Source organism: Stylophora pistillata, chromosome 4 (genome assembly GCF_964205215.1).
Source record: "Stylophora pistillata chromosome 4, jaStyPist1.2, whole genome shotgun sequence".
Lineage (NCBI taxonomy): Eukaryota > Metazoa > Cnidaria > Anthozoa > Scleractinia > Pocilloporidae > Stylophora > Stylophora pistillata.
Window position 1 is genome coordinate 21,688,805 of NC_142522.1, and position 25,290 is coordinate 21,714,094.

The 25,290-nt window shown below is 40.9% G+C and overlaps 4 protein-coding genes across 4 annotated transcripts in view; 1 reads left to right on the top strand and 3 right to left on the bottom strand.

Annotated features, from left to right (window-relative positions):
* Window positions 1–4,594, bottom strand: part of LOC111321489 (uncharacterized) — a 69,838-nt gene extending 65,244 nt beyond the window's left edge. Inside the window, exons 1-4 of the mRNA XM_022924381.2 lie at window positions 4,306–4,594; window positions 2,704–2,732; window positions 2,295–2,326; window positions 610–667 (exon numbers count right to left, since the gene is read on the bottom strand). Coding sequence (XP_022780116.1) covers window positions 610–667; window positions 2,295–2,326; window positions 2,704–2,732; window positions 4,306–4,366 — 180 coding nt within the window. The 5' untranslated portion in view covers window positions 4,367–4,594. The remainder of the gene's footprint in view (window positions 1–609; window positions 668–2,294; window positions 2,327–2,703; window positions 2,733–4,305) is intronic.
* An 881-nt stretch (window positions 4,595–5,475) lies between these two features.
* LOC148732853 (uncharacterized) lies at window positions 5,476–12,416 on the bottom strand. The gene is made up of 4 exons (XM_088758287.1): window positions 11,672–12,416; window positions 9,965–10,654; window positions 8,429–8,543; window positions 5,476–6,199 (listed from the first exon to the last, which is right to left on the bottom strand). Exons 1-4 carry the CDS (start codon window positions 11,715–11,717, stop codon window positions 6,088–6,090), a joined length of 963 nt encoding a protein of 320 aa, XP_088614413.1. The 5' UTR covers window positions 11,718–12,416; the 3' UTR covers window positions 5,476–6,087.
* Window positions 12,417–12,527: 111 nt separating this feature from the next.
* LOC111321510 (uncharacterized) lies at window positions 12,528–22,923 on the bottom strand. Its single transcript, XM_088758286.1, has 5 exons — window positions 22,477–22,923; window positions 20,540–20,726; window positions 14,998–15,213; window positions 14,112–14,291; window positions 12,528–13,321 (listed from the first exon to the last, which is right to left on the bottom strand). The coding sequence occupies exons 1-5, from the start codon at window positions 22,561–22,563 to the stop codon at window positions 13,014–13,016; spliced, it is 978 nt and encodes a 325-aa protein (XP_088614412.1). The 5' UTR covers window positions 22,564–22,923; the 3' UTR covers window positions 12,528–13,013.
* Window positions 15,221–17,479, top strand: LOC148732854 (uncharacterized). Its single transcript, XM_088758288.1, has one exon. The coding sequence runs from the start codon at window positions 16,135–16,137 to the stop codon at window positions 16,759–16,761; it is 627 nt and encodes a 208-aa protein (XP_088614414.1). The 5' UTR covers window positions 15,221–16,134; the 3' UTR covers window positions 16,762–17,479.
* Window positions 22,924–25,290: the final 2,367 nt, after the last annotated feature.

Sequence of the window (25,290 nt, forward strand, 5' to 3'; positions counted from 1 at the left end):
CATTCTTCCTTAAATAATAAAGATGTTTTTAGACCCTTGCGCGTGCCAACACAGCGATCAAACATCTGCGCAAGTGCTACGGTAGTAAAGACTAGGTTTATGTGCTTTCAGCCTGTCAGGACCAAGTCTTGGGTTCTAGCAGACACACAAACCAGTAAGTCAGGTGCTTTAACACGTACGACTTTTTCGGTAAAGCTCAAAGAAATTAATAAAACAACATGATATTCATTCTTGAATAATCTTTGAGTTCGAAAAATATGGAGTTTTTCTTTTCCCTCCATTTGTTTCACTTTACAGATTTCTATGAACGTCTCACTCTTCACTCGTTTATTTGGCGAGACAGCGGTTTCTTCTGTTTTCCTTTAAAATTTTGCGGGAAATTAGCGCGCGGCCGGCCAGAATAGATCCCCACGCGCATGCTTGATGTTTGACTGCTATGTGACGCGTGCTCCTTTGTATTCTTTTCAGACTGCTAATCTGATTTTTCGCCGGTGCACTTTTGATTGTCTCCAAGTTCGTCACTAGTGACCCGGAATCTGTAATTGTTTCTAAAACTGAACAGCAATGATTCATGAAATGTGACAAGATCGAGAGTCGTTGTCAACTTACCGAATTTGTGAATATCTCGGGTGGGGGCCTATTATCAGGTAACCGGTAAGTATTTGACCTGCGAGACGACAAAAAAAAAACAACAACAACAACAACAACAACATCAAAGTGCTTTTCGGTTGACTGTAATATATCTAGCCTTCTTGCAGCTGGTTGTTTGCGTTTTCAAGCTCGAGGTTCACAGCGCGGTGAATATTTGGTCGCTATATTGGACGGGAAGCCTGGAAAGTCTGAGACGAGTGACAAAGCGAGGGGCTTATCCAGTATGGCGACCGAATATTCGCCGCACTGAATCTCGCGCTTGAAGACACAAACTACCACCTGGAAGCAGGCTACAATACATCCAAATGAATAAAGGCTGATAGTTTCGAAAGAAACTGTTTGGGGCTGCGTCGGTGGGAGTAACGAAATAATTTGGATATATCAACAAAGTTGAAATGGTAAATTGGCCACCGTAATGATTACAAAAGCTGACGTTTCGAGCGTTAGCCCTTCGTCGGAGGGCTAACGCTCGAAACGTCAGCTTTTGTAATCATTACGGTGGCCAATTTACCATTTCAACTTTGTTGATATTTCCAAATTATTACAATACATCCAAAACCAAGGTGATTGTACCTGTTAATAAGCAGGGAATCCTACAAGCAGGCCCTCGTAATGAGCGTTGCGCTTTTCTGCCTGCAGCAAAGTAGGATCCTTGAGCAACGCGAAGCGGCGAGAGGTCTGTGAGAAGTTTAGTGCCAAACCCGTCATATACCTCTCCCTGACTCGTCCCTAATCTTCCCACGGGCGGGAAAACGCGCGTTCGGCGGCGGTTATAATAATAATAAGCAGTGGCGGACCTTGAGTGTAGACCTTGAGCTAAGGGGAGGGGGCGTTTTTATTTGTGTGTGTTCACCTTCCAGCTTTTCTTCCCTCTGCGTTTATTTTTCCCCCAAAAAAAGGGGGGGGCTCAGGCCCCCCGTGCCCCTCTCCTAGATCCGCCACTGATAAGGGCCATTTCGTAAGCTAGCAAAAGTAGCAAACTAAGATCACCGAGCGTGAACATACAGAACGTGTATATCTTTATATCACGTGATAGCTTTCATCGTCTTTAGCTATGTCATGATGACGAGGCCTAACAAGGCCGAAACGGCTACTTAGCTTTAATCTGAGCGTGTCTATTAACCTTTTAAACTTTAAGGGTGATCAGCATTTCATTTCTCCTTACAATATTACTGCTGAATTATTCATTAAGATCATGAGAATGAAGGAAATGATCGCCAGCCTTAGAAGCTTTGATTGTTAAACAAATTCTCCTTGTCAATACCAAAAATGTGTCGAGAACAGTATGGAGAATATGGATACTGATATTAGGGTGTAAAGGGTTAAATACGTGACATTTTATCATTGAGCGTGGTCTTCACTTTGTGGGTTAACCCATTTACTCCCAAGATCTGATTAGAAATTCTCCTTACTGTCTGTCATACAATTGTTATGATGTTCGTTTGGAGAATTTGGTACTGGATCAATGAAGACTTCCCTAATTGATAATTTTCTTTATTCTCATTACTTGTCTGCCTGATACTTTATTGATAATGTGAGGAGAAATTCTGTCTTGGTCACTCATGGGAGTGAAAGGTTTAAGCTTCCAGGTCAAAATCGAAGTAAACATTCCCAATGTCAACTGTTGATTAAAAGGAACTTACTCAACTGCCTGCCTCCGACTCCTGCTCAAGATCTGTTGAGAAATTAAAACAAATCGTAAATTAAGTTTCTGAATGTCGCGTTTTGCAGCAAATTTTATTCAATGTCACCCGTCCAAGAAGTAGCATAAGAACATTCCTGTCCTTTTGAATTAATGGATAAGTGTTAGGCAAAACCTTACGTATTTCTGATTAGTTTTTGCGGAAACTGTTAGCACAACCTGGTTCCCAGGGTCCTCTCTCTTCCTCAAGAGAAAGGACCCTGGGAACGAGGTTGACGGTCTGCATTGTACTGAGGATTTGCGTGACATTATAGAATAAAATCCCTGCTGCTGTCGTAGCAGCTGTCCAAAAATCAAAACTAAGTTCGTCAGATGTTTCTCCAAAATCATTGAAAATCAAGTAATCTCACCTCTTCAGTCTCGTCATCTATGGGCACAGCTGTTGGAGGAACAAGAGCATGTCAAAAAAAGAAAACACAAGTCATAAGAGTAAAATGCTATTTAATACAGACTGTACCTGAAATTCACCGGCCCTATCACACAACTTTAAGAAAACTAGCTCAGTTGCCAGCAAACTGTGATTCTATCATTTTTCTTTTTAAATTGATGAAAAAAAGAATTCATGAGAAAAGTTGTCAGTCTCGAAATCGTAAATTTCTAGGTCTATCAAAAGTAGTTTTTATTTTCGAAATCGTTGCACGCAGGAATCTTTTGGCGCTTTTCATCGACCATAAAACTTGCAAGGTAGTGAACAGAATGGAAGATCACGCCGCGTTAAGAATATACAGGAGATACCCATGAAAAGTCTTAAAAATCAATAAGAATTACGGTTATTGCAAAAGCGAACGTGAAATTCACCCATAGTATTCTTCGAATCTAAGAGATCCAAGAAATAAATAGAAAAAGGAAAATATTTCAGTCCTAATTAATGCTCATAAATCGGCTGAAAGGATTACGGCAACGTTCAAATCTCTCAGATGTTGTGCGTGTCACGCTATCTCCACAAAAAAGGCATTATTCCATTCAGCCTGGGAAATATTCCACAAATCATTTCACATTTTTCGTATTTTACATCAAGTAATGTCTGGAATCGTTAACCACAGCAGATATTGGGAGAATAATCTTAAAGTTTTTATCAAAAGTACTCTTTGAGTAGTAAATAAGCATTCATTTGGTGAGTGAATGGTAAAATTTCCCTTCATAAGCCCCAGTTGGTAACTTAATCTGCTAGACAATTTTATTACAACTTGAGAGCTCTTCTGTCTTTCAAACAGTGACGCGTATAAACCATGGGTTAACACTTGGAACAAGGACCACAAAGCCTTGAATTTTCAAACATATATCAACATTATGCATTTTAAAATGTTTTTTATTTTCCGATGTTTTCCTTCTTTATTTAGTTTTTAAACCAAAGGTCAACTCTCCAAAAGAGGAGTGAAAAATATTAATCAACGCGTTATTGTTTCCGAAAAGTGTCTTAGTGCTGGGTAGGATGTGTGATCCTTCGATGGCATATTAGTATCTTCAGAGAAAAATTCACTCAAATTGAAATTCAAAAGCTTAATTGTAATGAAATAATGCGTAGTCCAAGATAGGAACCAAAGAGGAGAAAGAATTGTGTTATGCTCTTAACTGATCCTGTGCCAGACGGATGTGTCTTGAAATGAATGTGTGAAACTCCAGACACTTTTATTTCGTTCATGCCTAAATCTTCGAGTCTATCAATAAAATAGTTTTTAATTAACCCCTTCAGCTGAACAGTTACTTCGAAGCCTTAAAGATGAAGGAAAGAATCTCTCTTGCGATATCCCAGCATAAGTGAGCTGTTGTGACACACACATACACACACACACACAATTGTAACAAACAAGCATGCATTGTATTCCGTGAATGCTGCTGTTCATTTGACTCTGTAGTGTAAAATTCTCTCAGATTTTATCGGTTAGCTCACAAGCCCGGTTGCTTTAAGAATCTTACGAAATACCTCATAATTGCTTGTATATTTTACTAACCTTGCAAAGTGAAGAAGCTCGCAAACCATACCGCAAGAACAAGAAGTCGCGCTAGAACCATTTTGGATATCCTCAGTCGACGTTACCGAGTTCAACACGTTCCAAAGCTCGATGGGAACGTGAAGGTCCAATGTAATACTGATCAGATAAACTGTTGCATAGAAAGGGAATTCGCTACACCAACGAGTCCAAAATCTTGCTTTTACCGGGAATGAGCTAAGCCAAGGCCTACCTTAGTAAGGAATGCCCGTGTGTTGACTCGCTCGCGTGGTGTTGGGAGAGAGCTATGGCATATTTAGCAAGATCAGATCTCTCAGGGTATCGGGTTCGCTCGGTTAAATGCCCCTTTCACTCCAGGTAGGGACGAAGTTCAGGGTGTGGTCAGCGCGCATGCTTACAATGATAGTAAGCAAATCATCACTTTCAACAACTTCTATTCAATTTTAATTCATTTTTCGATCCCAAATTCATAACAGCTTTCTTTTGGTTCGGACGACCAGAAAAAGATAGAGAAAACAAGGATAAAAAAAATGAGTAACACAACGGCTTCGCATAAATGTCACGCAAACAGAAGTACCCTCAACCCCCCCCCCCCCGCCTCCTCCTTGACAGCAGTAGGAAATTAAAGAAAACTACGACTGCAAAGGCAATGGCAACGTCAACAAACAAAAGGTTTCATCAGCAGAACAATGGCTCTACACGAGCGTTATAAATCTTTGTAAATTTAATTCTTTGCGCTCTCTGCATTACAGCAACGTGAAATGACCAAGCTTTGCGCTGTCTGGAGAACGTGAACGTCGACGGCTGATTTTTTAAATGTCTTTTTCTTGTTTAACAGTGTGTTCCAATTTCAGTGTCGAGATAGTTTCGAGAAACAAACGAAATGCCTTTAGAGTATCACGAGACTCGTAGGTAAAATAGAAATATATTTTTTAAGTGACGTTATCTACGGCATCGCTGTTGTCCTTTCTTAAACTCCCTGGTGCGCGACGGGAACTACACGAATATCACGATAAAGACTATACTAGTAATGCCAAATAAAATGGTTTTATCGAAATTTAAAAGATTGCCTTTTTTTCTCACTAATATACTAAATCTACTGAACCCAGCAGACAAAGACAATTTATCTTCAGCGAGGCGGTAAACATACGACTTGACAAGCAGAGCAGCGCCCAGACAATGTTTCTTTTAATTTACAAGGACAGTCGGCGGATAAAACATACAAAGACGACTCTTTTTATAAAAAAAAGTATAACCTCTTAATTACTAAATGTAGTACAAAACCCAGCACAGCAAGAAAAAAATATGTACGACAGTCAACATATTATTTTCCACATAAATTATTATTTTCTTCAAAAATAATACTCGTTAAAATAATTTTGAAAAATTGCCAGGTGAAGTTGCCAGTTAGCAAAGAAAAAGGTACTTTCCAGGTTTCGCAGAAAGTCGTTTTATTCCGAATTTACCTTACTTGTCTAACAAAAACAAAAAGTAAGACTCTACTAAACCAGCAATGGACTCCTGGCTAGACTCTTCGTGGTTACTGCCGATAACGCCAGCAAGCAAAACATGGCGGGAAAATGAGGGAAAAAGTGTAGGCTCTCTCTTGCTATCTCTTCCCAGACCTCCGACACAGTTTGGTCGCCCACTTCATCGATCGACTGACCGAGAATCTGGCGATAGCCGGATGTATCATGGTTCTAGGGACGGGATTAGGGATAATAGCTTGGGATTTCGTTGGTTTCAAAATCACAAATTAACAGTAATCTATTGTTTGTCCATTCAAGGTTCGATTTCAATGGTTTCCGCCACTGGATCAGCAGTATTTATTACAGTCAGTTCACGGACTCCTGAAATTTCTCGTTTCTCCCTATTTCTCATCACACGCTTGGAACTGCGTAGAAAATCAAATTGAAAAGTTAATTCATCCTGAATCACTGATGAGTGAGTCAGGAAGGTAAGGATTCCCGAGATGACTTTCAGCAACCCTCGCATAGCAAGCGCTCGATCAACCTCATTCCCATGCAGGGTCTTTCTGGGGGAAGGTAGAGGCACCCTGGGAACGATCTCAGTGCAGTCTCATTGGCGCTTGATTAAACCAAATGCCACTGATTCAGAACGGCGTCCGCGAGGAAGAGGGCGCGCGCGGGTACAAGAGGAAGTGCTTGCCAAAAAGGTCATGCGATTTTGGGATGAAAACCCATGGTCTTTGCTTATTATGAAGAGAACTCAAGAATGAAGTTTAAGGAAACTTACTGTACTGAAAAAGAAAATGCTATCAACATCCCATCGGTAATTCTCCTTTCTGTCTGCCATACAATTGTTATGATGTATGTTGGGAGAATTTGGTACTGGATTAACTTCCAATTCCCATATTTGATATTTTTCTTTATTCTTACCACTTTTCTTCTTGATATCGTATTGACATTGTAAGGGGAAGTTCTATTTTAGTCATTCAAAGGAGTTAATGGCGTAAAGCGAGAGGGATTTTTCGTAAACAGAGGGTTCCTTAAAATGAATTGGAAAGAAACTCTATAGTTTACAACAAATGGGAAACAAACACGAAAAAAGTGGTGTTTGAAAGTCCTTCTAAGCGCTATGCAAGGACAAAAAGAGGCAAATACTTGTTAGTCAAGCTATTTCTAACAAGCTAACACAATTGTACGGCTCGTTTAATCAAGCTTAAGTTATTACCACTAAGTTACTGGTTAGAATATCTTGACTTAGTTTTCTTTTTTAAGTGCCTTCATGGACTTATAGATTTCACACGTGAATTTAGTTATTATTTTTCTTGTCTAAAGGGCAACGCGCGCTGTGCTTCATCAGGGCTGCATTTAAAGTTAAATGCCTATCGTACGTCTTCCTTTCGAGACTTTTACTTCAACAGAATAACTTTGATGTCGAGCAGTTTACCTAAAAATATCAAGGATTCAGAAACTTTAACCTCTTTCAAAAGTAAGCTCAGGTCGTTTTATTTTACCAGACTTTTGAATGATTTTGATGGTGACAATTTTCGTTCTTTCAAATTAATTTGTCCTAAGTGACGCCGTGTAAATACTTCTGTCTGTACTTGTTAAGTTAAGTTAAGTTATAAATTTGTATACTTTAGAATGTTTCTGTGCGATTTAAATTATTTGAATTGTAGTTAGTCGGATCACGGAAGGGATCGTTTTTCGGGATATTTCTTTCCGGGATATTTTTTTTTTTTTATGGGGCTGGGAGTGGGTGTATTAACCAAGTAGGGGACCTATGTCCTATTGTTATGCACCTGTACTGGTACTTGAAATAACACCCTTTGGCAGTCTGGGTACTGAGATCTCGTGGAGAAGGTCCGTTTCTAAGGCAAAGTAGCCCAAGTTTGCTGTTATGACGATCGCCCAAGTCTAGCTAGTAAATATATATATCTTATTAACCAAGCGCGAGGGTCGCACTGGGAGAATATCGGCCCGAAGTCTTGACAGTACGGACCGAGCGCAGCGAGGTCCGTACAAAAGAGACCGAGGGCTGATATTCTTCCAGTACGGTCCCGAGCAAGCTTGGTTAATAAGAGATTTATTACACGACTGAGGTTCAAAGGGACATAAGTGCGGTATCATTCGGGACCATTCGGGACAGTGCCCGGTCCAATACTGAGAGAATATTGACCAGCAATAGAGCATTTTGATTGGTTGATTTTAGTTATTGGCTCTCTGACTTCCCGAGTCGTGTAATAAATATATCTTATTAACAAAGCGCGAGGGCCGTACTGGGAGAATATGGGCCCGAGGTCTTGACAGTACGGACCTCGCTGCGCTCGGCCCGTACAAAAAAGACCGAGGGCCGATATTCTTCCAGTACGGTTCCGAGCAAGCTTGGTTAATAAGAGATTTATTATACGACTGAAGTTCAAAGGGACACAAGTGCGGTATCATTCGGGACCATTCGGGACAGTGCCCGGTCCAATACTTAGAGAATATTGGACCGGCAATAGAGCATTTTGATTGGTTGATTTTAGTTATTGGCCCTCTGACTGCCCGAGTCGTGTAATAATACGGAATACTAGTGTCATTAGGAGCTTGCTTTGCGAGAACAGATGGTCATCTATTTATTCCAAAAAGGTACTTTAAAAGAATACTATACTTACATTACTCCGACAAGTAAAAGGACGATGGAAAGTAGCACAAATGCTACGGAAACTCCAAAGACAACCCAGCCCCAGTACGAGCTTGAAGCAGCTTCTGAAGGTAAACTTGTGGGGACTAGTAAAAATAAGTAACAACAAAATAAAATTAAACACACTTACTGTAAGTTTGTATTTTTGAGGAACATCATCTCTTACCAAGGACTTAGCTGGGAGGGTGAGGGGTCCCAAAGTTTATTATCAGTTTGGCGCGGACTGTTAGCGACATTTTACAGTCAAAGTTGTACAGCCATCGTTTTTATACCCTTATGCAAGTCAAATGGTTACCTTCTTTACATGTCAGACCATCGCTTTCCAGTTGGTGTCCCGTTCGGCAAGCACACGCATAACTGCCCAAAGTATTGATGCAAATATGCGCACATTTATGTTTGTGAGTCGTGCTATTACATTCGTTTATTTATGCAAGAATCAAAATATTTGCGTTAGCGGTGTGAGTTGGGTAACTGTTTTATAAAATCATTCGGGTTGCCAACCTTCAGCTGGTATCCAATTAACACTGACAAATACCGTATAAGATGATAAACTCTTGGAAGCGGCTTAAAGGAGCGAGAAAACACCAAAGGAAAAAATAAGGGAGACGGAAGGAGGAGAAGGAAAAGGAAGGGGAACAATAACTTCTAAAAAAAAAAGCGAAGGAAGAGAACACTGACAGTAGCAAAAGAAATATATGTGTATTAAAAACTACTGATTTGGCTACGGTAATACTTTGAAGAGCGGTACTGGGCTCGTTTCCTTCACTTGCCCGTGTCTCGCCCCTTGCCTCATCCACGCAGTTGCGCAGATGAGAGATGAAGCGAACCCACTGACGCGATATGCCTACCAGAGCGGGCAAAATGGGTTTACCCTTTTCGCTTGAGGATTAGTTGCTTCATTGTAGTAAAATATTTAGGCCACGTAATTCTATTCCGACGACAAAGCTTGCTCAGTGTAATGGCTGGATTTTAGCCGCTGTTGAGCCCGCGTTCTACCTATCCTTCTTGGAAGGAAATCGAGCCTAGCTATGAACTGGTTTATTTTGTTTGAATTATTTGCACTGATAAGGCATTTATAACTGAACAAGTGTGCTGATCGGCATTCAGTTCAAAGCCTGAACTACAAATGCATTTATATCCTTTGTTAAGTCTTGTGCAATAATGTGCACAGCCACCGTTGTTCCTTTGGCATGGATCAACATCTGCATAAAAAATTTAAATATTGAGAAAATCCGTCATGCCAGAATCAAAGGACAACGAACCAAACAAACAAAAGAAACAAAACAGGAAACCACACTGCTTAGGAAGTAACAAAAAAAAGAGAGTTGTGTTCCCAAAACAATTTAGCGCATAAAAGCGTGGGAATCAAACTTGAGTAAAACCAAACTATAAAATGATTTGCGTTATGGAAATTCATTATGGAAAGTCATTAGCAACTTGTATAAGAATGTGTTGCACGACAAACAAATTGTGTGGCAAGTTCAGAAAAAAATGGAAAATAACTTACCAGTTGGCACTGAGGCACTTAAAACAGGAGATGCACGGGTGGGCGAAACAGCGATTGGTTTTACTGTACCGGTTTGATCAGCGACTTTACTGGTTTGACCACTAATTGTACTGGTTTGACCACTGATTGTATTGGTTTGACCAGTGACAATGCTGGTTCGACCAGTGATTGGATTAGTGACCAAAATGCCTTGACCATTGACTGTTCTGCTTTGACTACTGACTGTAAAGGTTTGACTGATAATACTGGTTTGACCAGAGACAATACTGGTTTGACTAGTGACAATATTGGTTTGACTAGTGACAACACTGGTTTGACCAAGGACTGGACTGGTTTGATCAGTGACTGTAGTGGTTTTGTCACTGACTGTACTGGTTTGACTAATAACAATACTGGTTTGACTAATAACAATAATGGTTTGACCAGTAACAACACTAGTTTGAACAGTGACGGTATTAGTTTGACCAACTGAGGGGGTCTTGTGGCCACTAACAGGCCGGGGAGATCTATCCGGCCCAGTACTTGTAGAGATGAGAAGAGAAACTGAAGATGAGGACTGTTTAGTATTAGTAGAGGTCATAACTGAGCCAGACGAGGAAACTTGCGTTGTTGAGGCTTGATTTGAACTGCTCGCAGTAGTGAAAGGAGTAACAGTTGTTGTTGTCGACGGATGGACATGTAACAAGAGAGCTGAGAAAAAAATGAAGTCACAAAATATTTGGTAACCATCGAAAAAAAAAAAAAAAAACCGCTAAAAAGGAAGGATTGCTCGCAGTCTATCGCCGCCCCGTCGACATCTCGTTCATATATACGGAATGCAATATAAACAGACGTGAATATTTACTATTGCCGAAAAACAGATTGATTGCTAAATGCCAAACTTCCTTGGGGAAACGGAAATGAAGTGTACAGAAATGAACCTAGGTATGTACTTCCAGGGTCGCTCCTATGTTTCAAGAATTTTCAGTCTTCTTCGCAGCCGTTTTTTGGTGTCGTTAAGCAACGCGTGCTCTCTCCCAACGAGGAAGAAACGCTTTGGGCATGCGTCACGAGACCCAACACGAAGGAGACTAATTTTTCACGGCGAAAGCCAAAAATTAACTCTAATGTTAATAAATTTGTCATTACAGAGAGATTATGAAGTAAAATGCGCCGTTAATGAACACTGGCGGAAATGTACTCCGGCACTCTTTGATGTACTACACATTACAGATTCATGTAAACGATCTCAATAACTTTGGAAAAGAAAAGACAAAGGTGGTTTTAATTGCGTCTGGTGTATGTTTGCTTATTGAAAATCCATGCAGCTATCTATTTGAAAGCTGAATTATTTTACACCGATATATATATATATGCAGTTAGATTTCAAAATAATAACGAGAACTGTTGCCGACTCGGTGAACTGGAGAGAAAAAACCGGAAGCTAACTGATAATGCAACTTTCACATTTACATTTTAGACCTAACAAAAACTTCCTCCATAGTAATCTAAACTCGTTAATGATGCCTTCATTCGGAGAGGGTTTGATTAAATTCCATTCAAATCTCAACACTCTGGCAACGAAAATGTAAGCATAAAGCTGGCAGAACTTAGTATCTGTCGGGGATTATGCTGAACATGTTATTCCAATAACATTTCAACATAATTGTTCATCGACGACGCACTCAAACAAACGGGATGGTTTCTAGGATAAGAAAAGTCACTTACTTGAAAAGAGAACTACTGGGAGGAAAACCATCTTTTGAAAATTCATTAGTAGCTTGCTGAAGATAAATGTTTGCACGTGTATTGGCGCTGAGGCAGTTTCCGCGAACAGCGCTGAATGGGCAGCACTGTAATCCGCAAGCGGATCACAACAACCGGATTTCACAGAAAGTTAAACATTAACGTTTTACCACGTCACGCAACATGCGTTGAAACCGTATTAAGCCATCAGCCCGTATTAAGCGGTCAGTTGTCAAAGTCCCGAATTTGTTCCCCCATAATCATCGTAAATTTCATCTCTATTAAGCGGTGTCGCGGTCACCTTGAGGTACGTCTTTCTGTTTTTCTTATCTTCCACCTGTAGTGAAGGAACGCCGAGAGCGGGACTACTCAAAAACTAAGTATAATTCTTCACCTTACTTTTAATCCACGTTTCTCTCCCAAAATCAAAGTGAGTTGTATTTTCGAGCAAGATTCTGTACATTACGTGGCCACTGAATCATGGCATTAAGTGGCGTAGTTTATCCCAAACCTGTGGAACCTCTTTTAGCGCCATTGTCCGTGCGTGACGACTGAATACAGGTTTGACTAATCTTCCCATTGCCCTATGGCTGGAACATGAAACCGTCGTCAAGGTGCAAGTTCGCCCCCAATCACCTTCGCGACTTCCCCCCCCTAAATTAACACGAGTTCGCACCAGTTCGCCGTACATCATTTAAATGCGTACATTGGTCATTGGCAATAACTTTTGGCTTCTAAAGGGAACGAGATGGATTCATATCCTTACAAACGTAGAGTTGATAAATCGTATGAGTGAAATATTTTATCATTCCTCATTATCCTATAACAAAAACAACAATGGACCACAGCACCCTTTTATTTGTATCCTGCACTTACATGTTTTGTTCACTTAAGATTAACGAAAAAAAGAAGAGAGCACTAGCTGCCCCCCCCCCCCCCCCCTTATCACTTTTCTGCTTGATGTTAGGGAGACATTTTCTCTTGCTCAGTCGTGGGACTTTAAGGGTTAACAGATTGAAGCTTCTTTATGAGATATGTGATATGTAGACTTAACATTCACAAGCACTAATTAATACTCATGAATTAATAAGGTTTAGAAGAAAACATTTAGGTTGTTAGCTCTCTATTTTCTATGCGTGATTGATCCAGTCTTCGCCTTTATCAACTGTCACGCTATAGAAATCTCGAGATTACAGTCTGCTTGTCAGCGGGAATGTAATGACAAGTCTCACGCAAGACTAAAATATCAGAGTGCTGAAATCAATTTTTGAAATATCACATTACCAGGCTAGATTAATTAGCATTAATACCCTGCTTTTTTTCTTCAAGGTTTAAGAAAGAGTTTTCCAGTGGTCTTTCTGCCTTCCAGCAAATCAAAAGCTTTCTTCGCCTCTGAAAGCTTAAATGTGGTGAAATCTTCCATTTTTATCTTTCCCTCTGTGATCCAATCAAAGACAGCGTTTGCTCTCCGAGACAGCTCCTCGGGCGTGGCTACATAGTCGACTATCTTTGGGTGAGAGAGAGTGTGTGACCCATTCCCATTTGAAAGAATAAAAGGGTCCAAAGATTCTGGGATGCCAGATGCGTAGCCGTAAAGGACCATGGTACCAAGTTTCTTAAGGCACTGAAAACCTGCAGAAAACCATGGTCTTATTCAAGATTTTAAATCAATCCGAACAAAATCACAAGAAAACTTTGTATATACCACGGAAAATTTATGTAATAAATATAACAACTGCGTAATACGTATATCAAAATGAGAGAACATTTTAGTTTAAGAACACAACTAAGGAGGATTTTAAGATAAAGCCTGCATGGTAATAAGTATTAGTTATGATCATTAAGTATTGATTATTTATCAATAATTTAATCGAGCCCATTGACCCATGCACTCAGCCGGAACTTATCCCGGATTCCAAAGAGCATGAAGCAACTAGGGGTATTACTACCCCCTCTAGATGGGATGCTATTACATTGCAAGGCTACCTCCCCCCCCGCCACATATTTCATCAGTCCCTGACCATTAGCCCATTGCATCAAAGCTTGAAAGGCATTCACTCTCAGACAGGATTAGTTTTTCGAATAAAAAAAGGTGGTAAAAGTTTGAGCGCGGTAATGAGATGGTTTAAGATTTTTCTTTCTTGTAACGCATGTGGCACAAAGGAAAAATTCTGAGAGCCCGAGAGGAATCTAACCTCAGACCTTCGGAGCATTGGAGAGAGGGATCTGACAGTCTAAGGTTCGATTCATCATGGAGACTTGAAACGTCTTGGGAGAAGAGTATAACGCTATTTAGCTGACCTTATTTTCACAGCTTGCGTTTGTCGTGTTTTTCTCTCTTATTTTGTCCTTTTTCACACTGCTGATCATCGTCTTGCTACACATATCCTTAATAAATTTACCTCTGTAAAAAACAACTTACCTTTGTAAAAGGTCTCCTTTCCAACCCCATCATAAATGACATTGACTCCAGTACCTCCCGTGATCCTGTTGACTTCCTGGACAAAGTCTTGATGAGAGTACAGAATAACTTCATCCGCTCCACAAGCCTTTGCCTTAACGGCTTTCTCTTCTGTGCTTGTTGTGCCAATGACATAAGCTCCTAAAATCCGACACAAGTGACAGGTCAACGTCTCTAGCGAGTCTTGATCAGCTCAGTCAAGTAGCAAAATACAGAAACACAGATTCCTTTTTCTGTTAATTTAAAAGTGATTCGAGCTAATGGTTTGGGTTAATCGGTCAGGCTTAACTGATTATCCTGTATGGGCTTGGCCGAGTTGTAATTCGCCCTTTGTGATTTCAATTGTAATTTCTGTTTATCTTTGTTATTAGCTAGTTCTTGATGGTGAACTGGTGATACATGGATACATTCTCAATTAAATTTTTTTAAGAAAACTTGAAACTTCTGTTGAATTTGCGTCATAAAAGTACATTGTCAATATTACTATTATTATCGTCATTGTTACAAATATTACCATAGCCTGTCTTAATTCACCTCTGGTAATATAACTGAGAACTGGGAAGTAATGTTAACTTGTTTGTTTAAAGGGTAGGAGGGGTGATTGTTTGGGGTGAGCTGAACGCTGTTAAATAACTCTAGTCTTAAACAAGACTTTTAATATTCAAAACTGTGCTTTTGCAAGAACTACAGGTACCAAGCAAAATAAAACTCTCAGAAACCAAAGCTACGCAAGTCGCAAATGGAGAAAGGGTTAGCGTAGTCTCCCACCAAAGGCACAGCATTCGTGATGTAGCCAGCAATCAGTCACTTGGTTTACACGGAAACCCAAAAGAAACAATTTTTTTACCTGCATTCTTAGCAACTTGACATATTAGGGATCCAGTCCCACCAGCGGCCGCATGGACCAACACCTTGTCACCAGGTCCCACGGGGAATACAGTGTGAACCATGAAATGAGCAGTGATACCCTGAATCATAGTTGTCGCTGCTTGTTCAAAAGAGATGTTTGATGGCACTTTGACAAGTCTTTCCACTGGAATAACACTGTATTCTGCAAAACTTCCTAATAAAATTGCATGAGATGGAATTATTTTTAATCATGAATTCTTGAACTTAAGATTCCTAATTGAAATAGAGTCTGAAAACTTACATTCATGTAGGGTTCGTAGAAGTGTTGGCAGCTGGCTAAGAAACTGCTTTCTTTTATTTCTGAGCTGATTACTTTTTTATTTCATAACGTAAGTTGTTCACATCAAATGAATGTGGATAGCTTCCATTTTTCGCCACATACAACCGTGTATGGTCATCATGTACATCAGGGGCGGATCCAGGATTTAGTCAAGTGAGGTTCGGAGAATTGTCCGAGGGCATGCTTACCCGGGAGATTTTGAAAATTAGCTCTTCGGAAACATGATTTCCAGCATTTTGAGGGGAAATTTTAGGGGTTCGACCGAACAACCCGAGCCACCCCTGGATCCACCCCAGTACATGTATACCCATAGGGCGATTCGGTCTCAACGTTCATGTTCCGAGTGTATATGAGAATGTGTTAATCACTGAAACCTAGCATCTAATTTCTCCTTACAAAATTAACCCTGAATCAAACATTACGGTCACGGATAAAGGAAAGGATCACCAACTTAAGGTTACTTCCCACCTTCGCGGGTGTCCTTCGGGAAAAAATTCGTACGCGCGCTAGTTTTAAGAAAACACTGATAAACTACATATACATCAAAAGAAAGCTTAAGAAATGCAGTTTACGACAAAAATATAATTTAGGCGATTTTTTCATTTAAGGAATATCAGGAGCCAGTATGGCGTGAAACGATCGAGGGTCCCGTTGTGATATTGAAACCTTTGGGGCTCCCCTTAGGGTACCCTTAATGACTTCAAGGGCACCTCGAACACGGGAAGCCATGTGCGCTTTAGACGAGTTGATAGGACAAGCAAGTTTCCTGTGAGTTTTATTTCTGTATCTTGTATAATGGCCGAGGGAGACTCTCGAACGCCCGGTCCACTGCTCCTAGACGCGAATGCTGCTGAGAATTGGAGGAAATTTTTTATACAACTTGAGATTTTCCTTGTTGCGAAAGGAAAGGATAATAAAGCGGACAAGCTAAAAGTAAATTTGCTGTTACATTGTGCTGGGCCAGAAGCTATCGAAGAGTACAGTCACTTTGTGTTTACGGGTGAAGAAGGCAAAGATTGCTATCAAGATGTCTGTCGCAAATTTGAAGAATTGTGCCAGGGTGCCAAGAATGTAATTTATGAGCCACTGGTGTTTAATCAGCGAAACCAGAAGGAAGGTGAGAGGATTGACAATTTCGTCAATGAACTGAAAAGACTGTCTTTAACTTGTGAATTTGGCGACCTCCGAGATTCACTCATTCGTGATCGTATTGTTGGAGGAGTTTTGTCAGACGAATTGCGAGGTGAACTGCTGAAGAAACCAGATTTAACGCTGCAGACTACTCCTGATTATTGCCGTGCATTCGAGGCAGCCGAAAACCAGAAATACAAATTCAATACACCAACCATGGTGGGCTCTGAACGGTCACTTCACCCTCTCAAGAAAGTCGGGGTTCAAGAAAAGACACAAAGATTGCTTTAGTGATAAACCTGGCAAGCTACCGAAGAAAGTACATTTGGAAGTTGATCCGTCAGTTCCTCCAGTCATCCATCCTCCAAGAAAACTTCCAATTGCACTTCTTGAATCAACACGACGAGAGAAGCTCACAGAGATGGAAGAGGATGGGATTACTGTAAAAGAGGAGGAACACACCCCTTAGGTTTCATCTACGTTAGTGATTGACAAACGGAAAGTAAAAGAAAAGAACACTCCACTCTCAAAGAAAGATGTTCGAATTTGTATTGACCCAAGAGACCTAAACAAAGCTCTTAAGAGGCCGCATTATCCAATGGTTACTGTAGAGGAGGTTGCCAACCGAATATCGGGTGCAAAAAGTTTCATGTCCCTGGATGCTTGCAGTGGATACTGGCAGTTCCCGGTGGATGATTAAAGCTCAAAGCTCTTAACGTTCAATACCCCATGGGGTCGATTTCGCTTTACAAGGCTCCCTTTTGGCATCTCTTCTGCCCCTGACATTTACCATAGAGAGATGGACAAACTCTTTGAAGGAGTTCCTGTGGAGATTATAGTGGATGATTTCCTGATACATGGTAAGGATCAAATCCACACTGATCAGAAACTGAGAAGAGTACTGGCTAGAAGCGGAGAAGTAGGTTTGAAGTTCAATCCAAAGAAAGTGAAACTTCGTGTTCCTGAAGTAAGCTATGTTGGACATGTGTTCTCAGCCTAGGGATTGAAACCTGACCCTGATAAGATCCGCGCGATCAGTGAGATGCCTCCTCCTTCTGACAAAGAAGGTGTACTTCGAATACCAGGAACTGACAATTACTTAGACAAGTTCATTGAACACAAAGCTGATCTACAAGAGCCAATTTCGCAGCTTACCTAGAAAGATATGGCATTTGTGTGGGAGAAGCCACAACAAGAGGCTTTTGATAAGCTCAAGTCTGTCATCACTAGTTCACCAGTGTTAGCATACTTTACTAACAGCAAAGAGACAGTGCTATGTGTTGATGCCAGTAGCACAGGCCTTGGCGTAGTAATCAAGCAGGAGGGCAAACTAGTTGCCTTCAGTTCGAAGACACTGACTCCCTCAGAGAAGATGTATGCAAATATTGATAGAGAATTGTTGGTCATTGTATGGGGAGTGCAAAAATTTCCCACATATGCGTATGGGCGCAAAATTATTGTTGAAACAGACCACAAACCATCGGAGTCAAGTTTTGGGAAACCACTGAATGAGGCCCCTCCAAGGCTACAGAGGATGTTGCTGAAACTCACAAAATATGACCTTGTGGTGCATTACGTTCCTGGAAAACAGCAGGTCATTTCAGACTGCCTTAGCAGAGCACCTCTTAGTGAAACCAAACCATTCAGCGAACCTGAAGATGTCATAGGAGTTAATCTTGTTGAGGAACTTGGATTAGAAAGCAGTACTCTGAAGAGAATCAAGAAGAGCTCAAGTGGTGATGAGACTTCTAGAGTAGTTATGGAGTACGTTTTGAGAGGATGGCCCTCTGCGAAAGAACAAGTTGATGAACTTGCCTGGGAATATTGGAGTTTCAGAGAAGAGCTAAGTGTTGAGGATGTTATGTTATTTAAATCAGACAGAATTGTAGTGCCACGACCATTGACAGCTGAAGTGCTAGATGAAATTCATGGTGCCCACATGGGAGAGAGCAAGAACCTTTCCTTTGCGAGGGATTACGTTTTCTGGCCTTCCATGACTGCGCAAATCAAAGACAAAGTCAGTTCCTGTGCTGTGTGTAATGCGTTCCGCAACCGACAACAGAAAGAAACATTACATCCTCATGACATTCCAGGATTACCTTGGCAAGTAGTTGGGACTGACCTGTTTGAATCTAGTGGCCAAACGTACCTGTTAGTCATGACTTCTATTCGAAGTACTACTTCGCCAGAACAATGCTACTTGTGTTACCAACAACTTGAAGAAAATATTTGCCAGGTTTGGAATCCCAGACAAAGTTGTCAGTGACAAAGGACCGCAATACAGCAACACCAGACATTTGTTGAGCAGAAACCACGAGTTCAAGAGATTTGCTGAAGAGTGGGGATTTTCCCATATAACCAGCTCACCAGAGTATCCCCAATCCAAAGGGGCAGCGGAAAGAGCTGTACAGACTGAAAAACGCATTCTTAAGAAGGCTGCTGCAGAGAACAAAGACCCATTTGAGGGACTGTTAAAGTATCGTAACACCCCATTCGAAGATATTGGTGTGTCACCTGTACAGCTGCTGATGAGTCGGCGCACTCGAACAATGATACCAACTCATCAACGTCTCTTGTTACCTCAGCCAGTGGATCGCGATGATGTTCTGAAAACGCTTGATCATCGACAGCATAATGCCAAGTCTAATTACGACAAGCAGAGTAGTGATTTGCCTCCACTTGACGTTGGGGACAGGGTGCGGTTTCGTCTAAATGGTGAGAAGGAATGGCGCAAAGCGGAAATTATGCCAAGATCATACATGCTGAGAGATGAATATGGAGGTACTTACAAGAGAAACAGAAGGCATATCATCGCTGTTCCAAATGACTCTCCCATGACACCGAGGGCAAGGGCTCTTCCCACGAATACACAACCTCATGACTCTCTTGCGAGTACAAGACCGGCGCCTGCACTTGAGAAGCCTGCGTCAAGTCCATTCTCATCAGAGAGACAGACAGAAACAATTGAACCCCTCCCATTAGAACCAGATCTGGGCGTCGAGTTAGGGGGCCGCAGACACTCATTGAGTCATGTTAGGGGGGAGATGTTGTAATATTGAAACCTTTGGGGATTCCCTTAGGGACCCCTGAATGACTTCAGGGGCACCCCGAACACGGGAAGCCATGTGCGCGTTAGACGATCGAACTTTATAGTTAGTGGGCATTGAAAACCTCAGTTTATTGTTGATTTTTGACTGAATCACACTATAACAGGTCCGTCTATTGAATTTGTCGGGTATCGAGTCCTGCAGCGCGAGAAAAATGGCTGCACGGTCTTATTCACAAGGCATCAATCAACAAAAGCGTGTCAGGCTTTTCCGATATTCTGATTGGTTGTCTAGATATCCGCATCTAAAGTTAGATTAGCTTGAATTATGCGAAACGTGCTGCGTAAATGAACACCATGTGAAAAATATTTCAAGTATCAAAATTTCCTGGCACACTTTTGTTCGTCATCGTGCCTAGAATGTTTTGGCGAAATTTCACGATAAGCGGTCAAATCTACATATTCTATGAATTCGCTCAAAGTGGATGTATTACTCTCAAAATCAAGTACGAGATTTTAGCCCCTCTAGGTTTGTAAACGACTAGCGCCACACCAGGCTCCAGTTGTTCAAAGGGTGGATAACGCTATCCAACGGATGAATCGCTATCCAGCGGATAAGTGTGACCAAAACGTACTGCGCTGTCCACCGGATAGAGATTTATCCAGTGTATAGCGTTATCCATCCTTTGAACAACCGGGGCCAGGAGATTATCTCGCTTCCTGAAACCGCGAACCAATGGGAAGAGGGGACCTCCTGGCGTCAGTGACAATTTATCAAGATTTTCCCGGGAAAAGTGTCGCAGTCAAGTTTTTTTGTCTCGCTCTATTGAACGTTGAGTAATGGGCAAAATTGGAAAAGGAAAAATCTGCAGCAAAGAAGGTAAAGCTGGAGAAACTGCTGAAAAGCAAAAAAGTAAATCGACAGACAGCTTAAGTAATACCCTTATCGGTGAACTACGAAACAATGAAGTGACAGGTACAACCGTGCGCGTTTTACCAAAAGATTAATTTCAACATATTTACCTGAATTAAGATGAAAATATGCAACACGATCACCCACTGCCACGCCTTTGGCACCAGCTCCCAGCTTTTCTACCACCCCTGCGGCCTCCACTCCAAGGATTGCAGGAATGCCAGCTATGTGAAAAATCCCTTCACGATGGTACGCATCAAGATAATTTACACCACTGATGAGATTCTTTACCAAGGCCTACAAAAAGAAAACACGATAAAAATCAACAAGAACAACAACAAAAAACACGGCAACAAGGTCCCTAAGGGGTTCCTTAAATTTCTTTTAAACAAAAGTATTTGCAGTTTTGATTTACAGTCACATGTTCTGTTCTGACCCGGTTGTAGAGCTTACCATTCTCAACTATTTCTTTCCCTCGTTAGGATCTGGAAACATCACGTGAAATGATGTCTCATTCTGAGTGGATTTGCACAAGAGTTTTGACTGACCCCCCCCCCCCCTCTTAGTTTGTGACGCTTGCGAGTACTAGTACTACCAAATAAGGTAATGAACACGTGCGTGCAAATTCACTGAGAAAACCGGACGTGACAAGAGTTATTAGAGTTTTTTGTGAGTTATAAGTCCTTCTAGTGAGTTACCGTGCGGAGTATAACAAGAAAATGAAGAAGAACCAGTGAGTTCTGTGTATTGTTGTGAAGAACGGCTCAGGTTCTGGTAGAGTAAGAGCAAGTCAACGTGTATTCTGTTGGTAATACTTAACACTACCGATTCGTGCCTTTCGTGTCAAATTCCCTACTCCCTGAGAACTGACGAAATTCAGATGCCCGTGAGTTGCCCAGGAAGGGGGGGGGGGGGGGGGAAGGATGTTGAGGCCTGGAATTGATCGGCTAATTAGTCCTCAAAGTCCGGTGATTGCGTGAGATCAGTTTTCATGCAGAACTTCTCGAACCTCATCAATTTATCACTCTCGTCTAACCAGTAATTCCATTGTATGGATTTGCCTGCTACAGTATTATTTTTGGCAAGATTTCCGTGTAACCCCATACTTCATTATGCATACAATTCTTGGATGAAAGAAAGCAGATGCGAAACAACAGATTACCTTTCGGATTACGGCTTTGTTTTTGATTGGTGTGGGGTGGTAAGGAAATCTTTTTTTTTATTGTTACAAACTATGTCTATAACGCTGAATCGTTGAAGTGATCGGCCAGTAAATGTCAGTGTATATTCTTTCCATGTCTTTAAAATGTCAATGTGAAATGGTGGGCATGCTGTCTAGCTAAAAAAAGTTTCCCATCGAAGTTGCATTCAGTTTTCTCTAGATTAAAAGACAGGATGGTCTCTATTCGCTTTATACATCTTTTTTATTTGTCTTCATCTAAAAGGAACAGTGACTGAAAATTTATTCCAGTTTCGTCTGTCTTTAGCTCTGTTTTAAATATGACATCGTAAACATTTGCATTTCCTTTCTAACCACCACAGATAACCTTTGTGTCAAACGTTTTTTTATTTTAGAGAAAACAATAACATCGTTTTTGTTAGTTCACAAGTAAATTCTTTGCCTTTAAGAAGACAGACGTTAAATTTCCAGACACCCAAACCCGGGAACCAGGTGTCTGAAAATTCCTTGTTTACCGATTCCTGAATTTTAAAGTCTGACAAAAACCAAGCGAAAATAATCAGTTCAACACAGACTCTCACAACCAGTCTATTGATGGCGGATTCGGCTCACGGTCTGCCAACTTTCTGATGCCACGCTTGGTTAGACTTTTCTTTGTGCTATTCGACGCCCTACGAGTCTTTTTGTATGAATCGGAACATCACTCAGGCCTCTTAAAGCCTCATAATTTCGTATTCCGCCGTAAAAACAGTAATGCGAATCGAACAGTTTTGAGGACAAAAGTTCTTCATCTAGCGTTTGAGTAAAGCAGGTGCTCCATCGCTGCTTGGTGCACGCGTGAAAAATTTCCTATCGTTCTAGCCTTACCTCGTTGTGTCCTGGTTGAGGAACAGATGCTTCTTCGTATTTCAATTGAGACGAATCTCCAAGTGCATGGATCTTGATAGCTTTCATGTCGACGCTAGGTTTATCTAGACGGTTTTGTGTGCTCTACCAAGAGTCAAGTGACGGAGTCGTGAAAATGAACAACGAAGCCGGGGTTTCCAACATAAAATGGTGGCGTGAGGAGGGTTTGGTCGGTGGTGGCGTGAGGAGGGTTTGGTCCGCGTGCTAGCGAACGGAAAGTTTCATTGGCTAAAAATGCTACAATGCTAATTTAATGCGTATGAAGGTATCAAAGGAGGTTGGGCAATCAAGTTCAAGTTCAAGTTTATTAGGTCTTCCAAAACAATGACAATAAACACCGCCTGCAAATAGCGAGCTAATTTAGGCGGGCGATGTTATTAAAGGACAAACAAACACGAATTGAAGGCGTTATAAAAGTCGATTTTGAATATATTATTTGTCAAAAGAGGAAAAAAAAGTGATAAAAAGTGAAAAGTATTATTATTTTTGATTGAATTGTAATTAAGATGCCTTTTTTTATTTCAGAAATAAGAGTGCTATTGTCAGAATAACTGTCCAGTTCTAGAGTTTCAAATAGTAATGCTTGAATTTTCTTTTTGAACATGTGCTTTGGTAGTTTTCGATAGCTTTCGGGAATGCTGTTCCAAATTTGAGCACCAACAATGGAAAAAGAGTTTTTATGATGATTGAGTCTAGAATGATTAATATAGTAGTTACCAGAAGATGATGAGCGAGTATTTTAGTAGAACAAAAGGGGCTTTCAAGCGAAGTCCGTCGCACGAGTAAAATAAAATCGATGAAAAAATTTTGATGTTATTGCGCCGTGCAGATATGTATTTATCATGGGGTACGTAACCCTTTCTTTGGGATGTTGCATGGTATGTTGTCACGATTGCTTCATTAGGGACCTTAAGAAACCACGACGGCGACGCCAAGACTTCGATTAAAAAATGAATTTCTACTCCTAGTTGGAATTTTAATAATGGCTGCAGGAGCTTACTGTCTCGTACAGCGCCACAGCTCAGCTTCAGCATGACTTCTAAAGTGGCCGTTGAGTTCCAAATGGAAATTAAAATAATTTGCCGTCGCGGTTTCGGTTCGCAGACGACGCAAATTTTAGCGATTTCACGTTGTTGTTTTGCATAGGGGACGGCTAAGAATTGTACAAAGTTTCAAAACGAACGTGCTGAGCTATTGTTCTGCCAACTAGATCTCTTGTTTTTCCACGTCCTCGTTGCTGTCGCCGTCGTGGTTTCTTTATCCCTAGTCATTGGAGAGTTAATTTGAGGGCGTAGGGACGGTCGTAAGACGCGAATGAATATGAATGACAACAGCTCGACTATACAGCTTACCTTTTAAGGTCCCTATTGGCGGTAAGCTGTATAGTCGAGCTGTTGTCATTTATATTCATTCGCGTCTTACGACCGTCCCTACGCCCTCAAATTAACTACCCAATGACTAGAGATTGTCAGTTTCTCTTAGAGGTAGCTTTTTGCATATGCGAACATAGTTTAGATTGTTTTGTACGGTGGTTTTTCTTGCTTTATTTTTAACATTTCCGAGTCTTCATTCCGTCGATGTACCATTTCTATTAATTTTGTTGATGAAGGCATAATAAAGAGGGTCGCATGCGGCTCGTGTTGACACACCCCAATTATGGTTACTTATTTATACATAAGCTCGGATTCCTTTGTTCTTTTCGGGGGGAATATATTACATAATCTACGAATCAACTGTCCGAAAAGCTGGTTGCTTGGATCGTTTGAAGGGATGAGCGGGGCTTATGAACAGCTAATTGAAATGCGGGGGGATTATGTATTAATACGCAAGGGAGATAAGTGACTTATTCCCCTTGCATATTAATACATAATTCCCTCGCATTTAAATTACCTGTTCATGAAGAACAAATTTACAGTAAATACAGTGAATTTGGAGGGTATTCACTCTTATCCTTCTTCCTTATTTCATACAAACTTGCCCAGCCAAAACGACAGTTCGACATTGCAGTGTCTTTAAAATTCCACTGTTTGGAGCTACCACGAAAGTGTCGCTGTCATTTATTGGTAACGAGTTTCGCTCAGTAACCATTCATCCCAAACTCGTGTACTCCATGAAATTGCCCTTTTAGTGTTTTGTGGTATTCTTCCTTCATTCCTCGCCTGAATTTCCTTGTCGGTTACAGTAGTAATCCCTCGGCCGGAATCTTTATCTGTAAAAATGTCGGTCAAAAGATCCTCAGTACGTAAATTAAAATTGTCAACTGCTTTCTCGTTGTCTGCACCCGCAAATAAAGATTCAAAGTTGTTTTCCGAAACCTCAATTGAGGTACCGCCACTACAACTGCTTTGAGTAACAAACAGTTCTGACTCTGAATCGCTCAGCATTGCTAGCCTGTTCCTATCATTCACTACGAACAAGACGAACAACTAATTCGAAATGCGACTTTAAAAAACTAACATAATTAAAAAGCCGAGAAACTTGTGAATCCCACCAATGCCAGCATGGAGTGTTGAAAAACAAAACAAACGTGAACAATAGAGCCATTTTTCTTCAGTGTATTTTTGCATCCCTTGAGGAATTCTCGCACATGTAAAAATAAGCCATTTATCGGCCTTCAGCTCGTGGTTATGTGATTTATTCCCCTCGTGCGTTGCCGAGGGGAATAAATCACATAACCCCTCGCTTCAAGCCGATAACCCTTACTAATTGAATGATAAATGTTTTATATTCGTTTGAGCGGGGTAGCGAATTAGAATATAACTCTTGCTTCTTGCT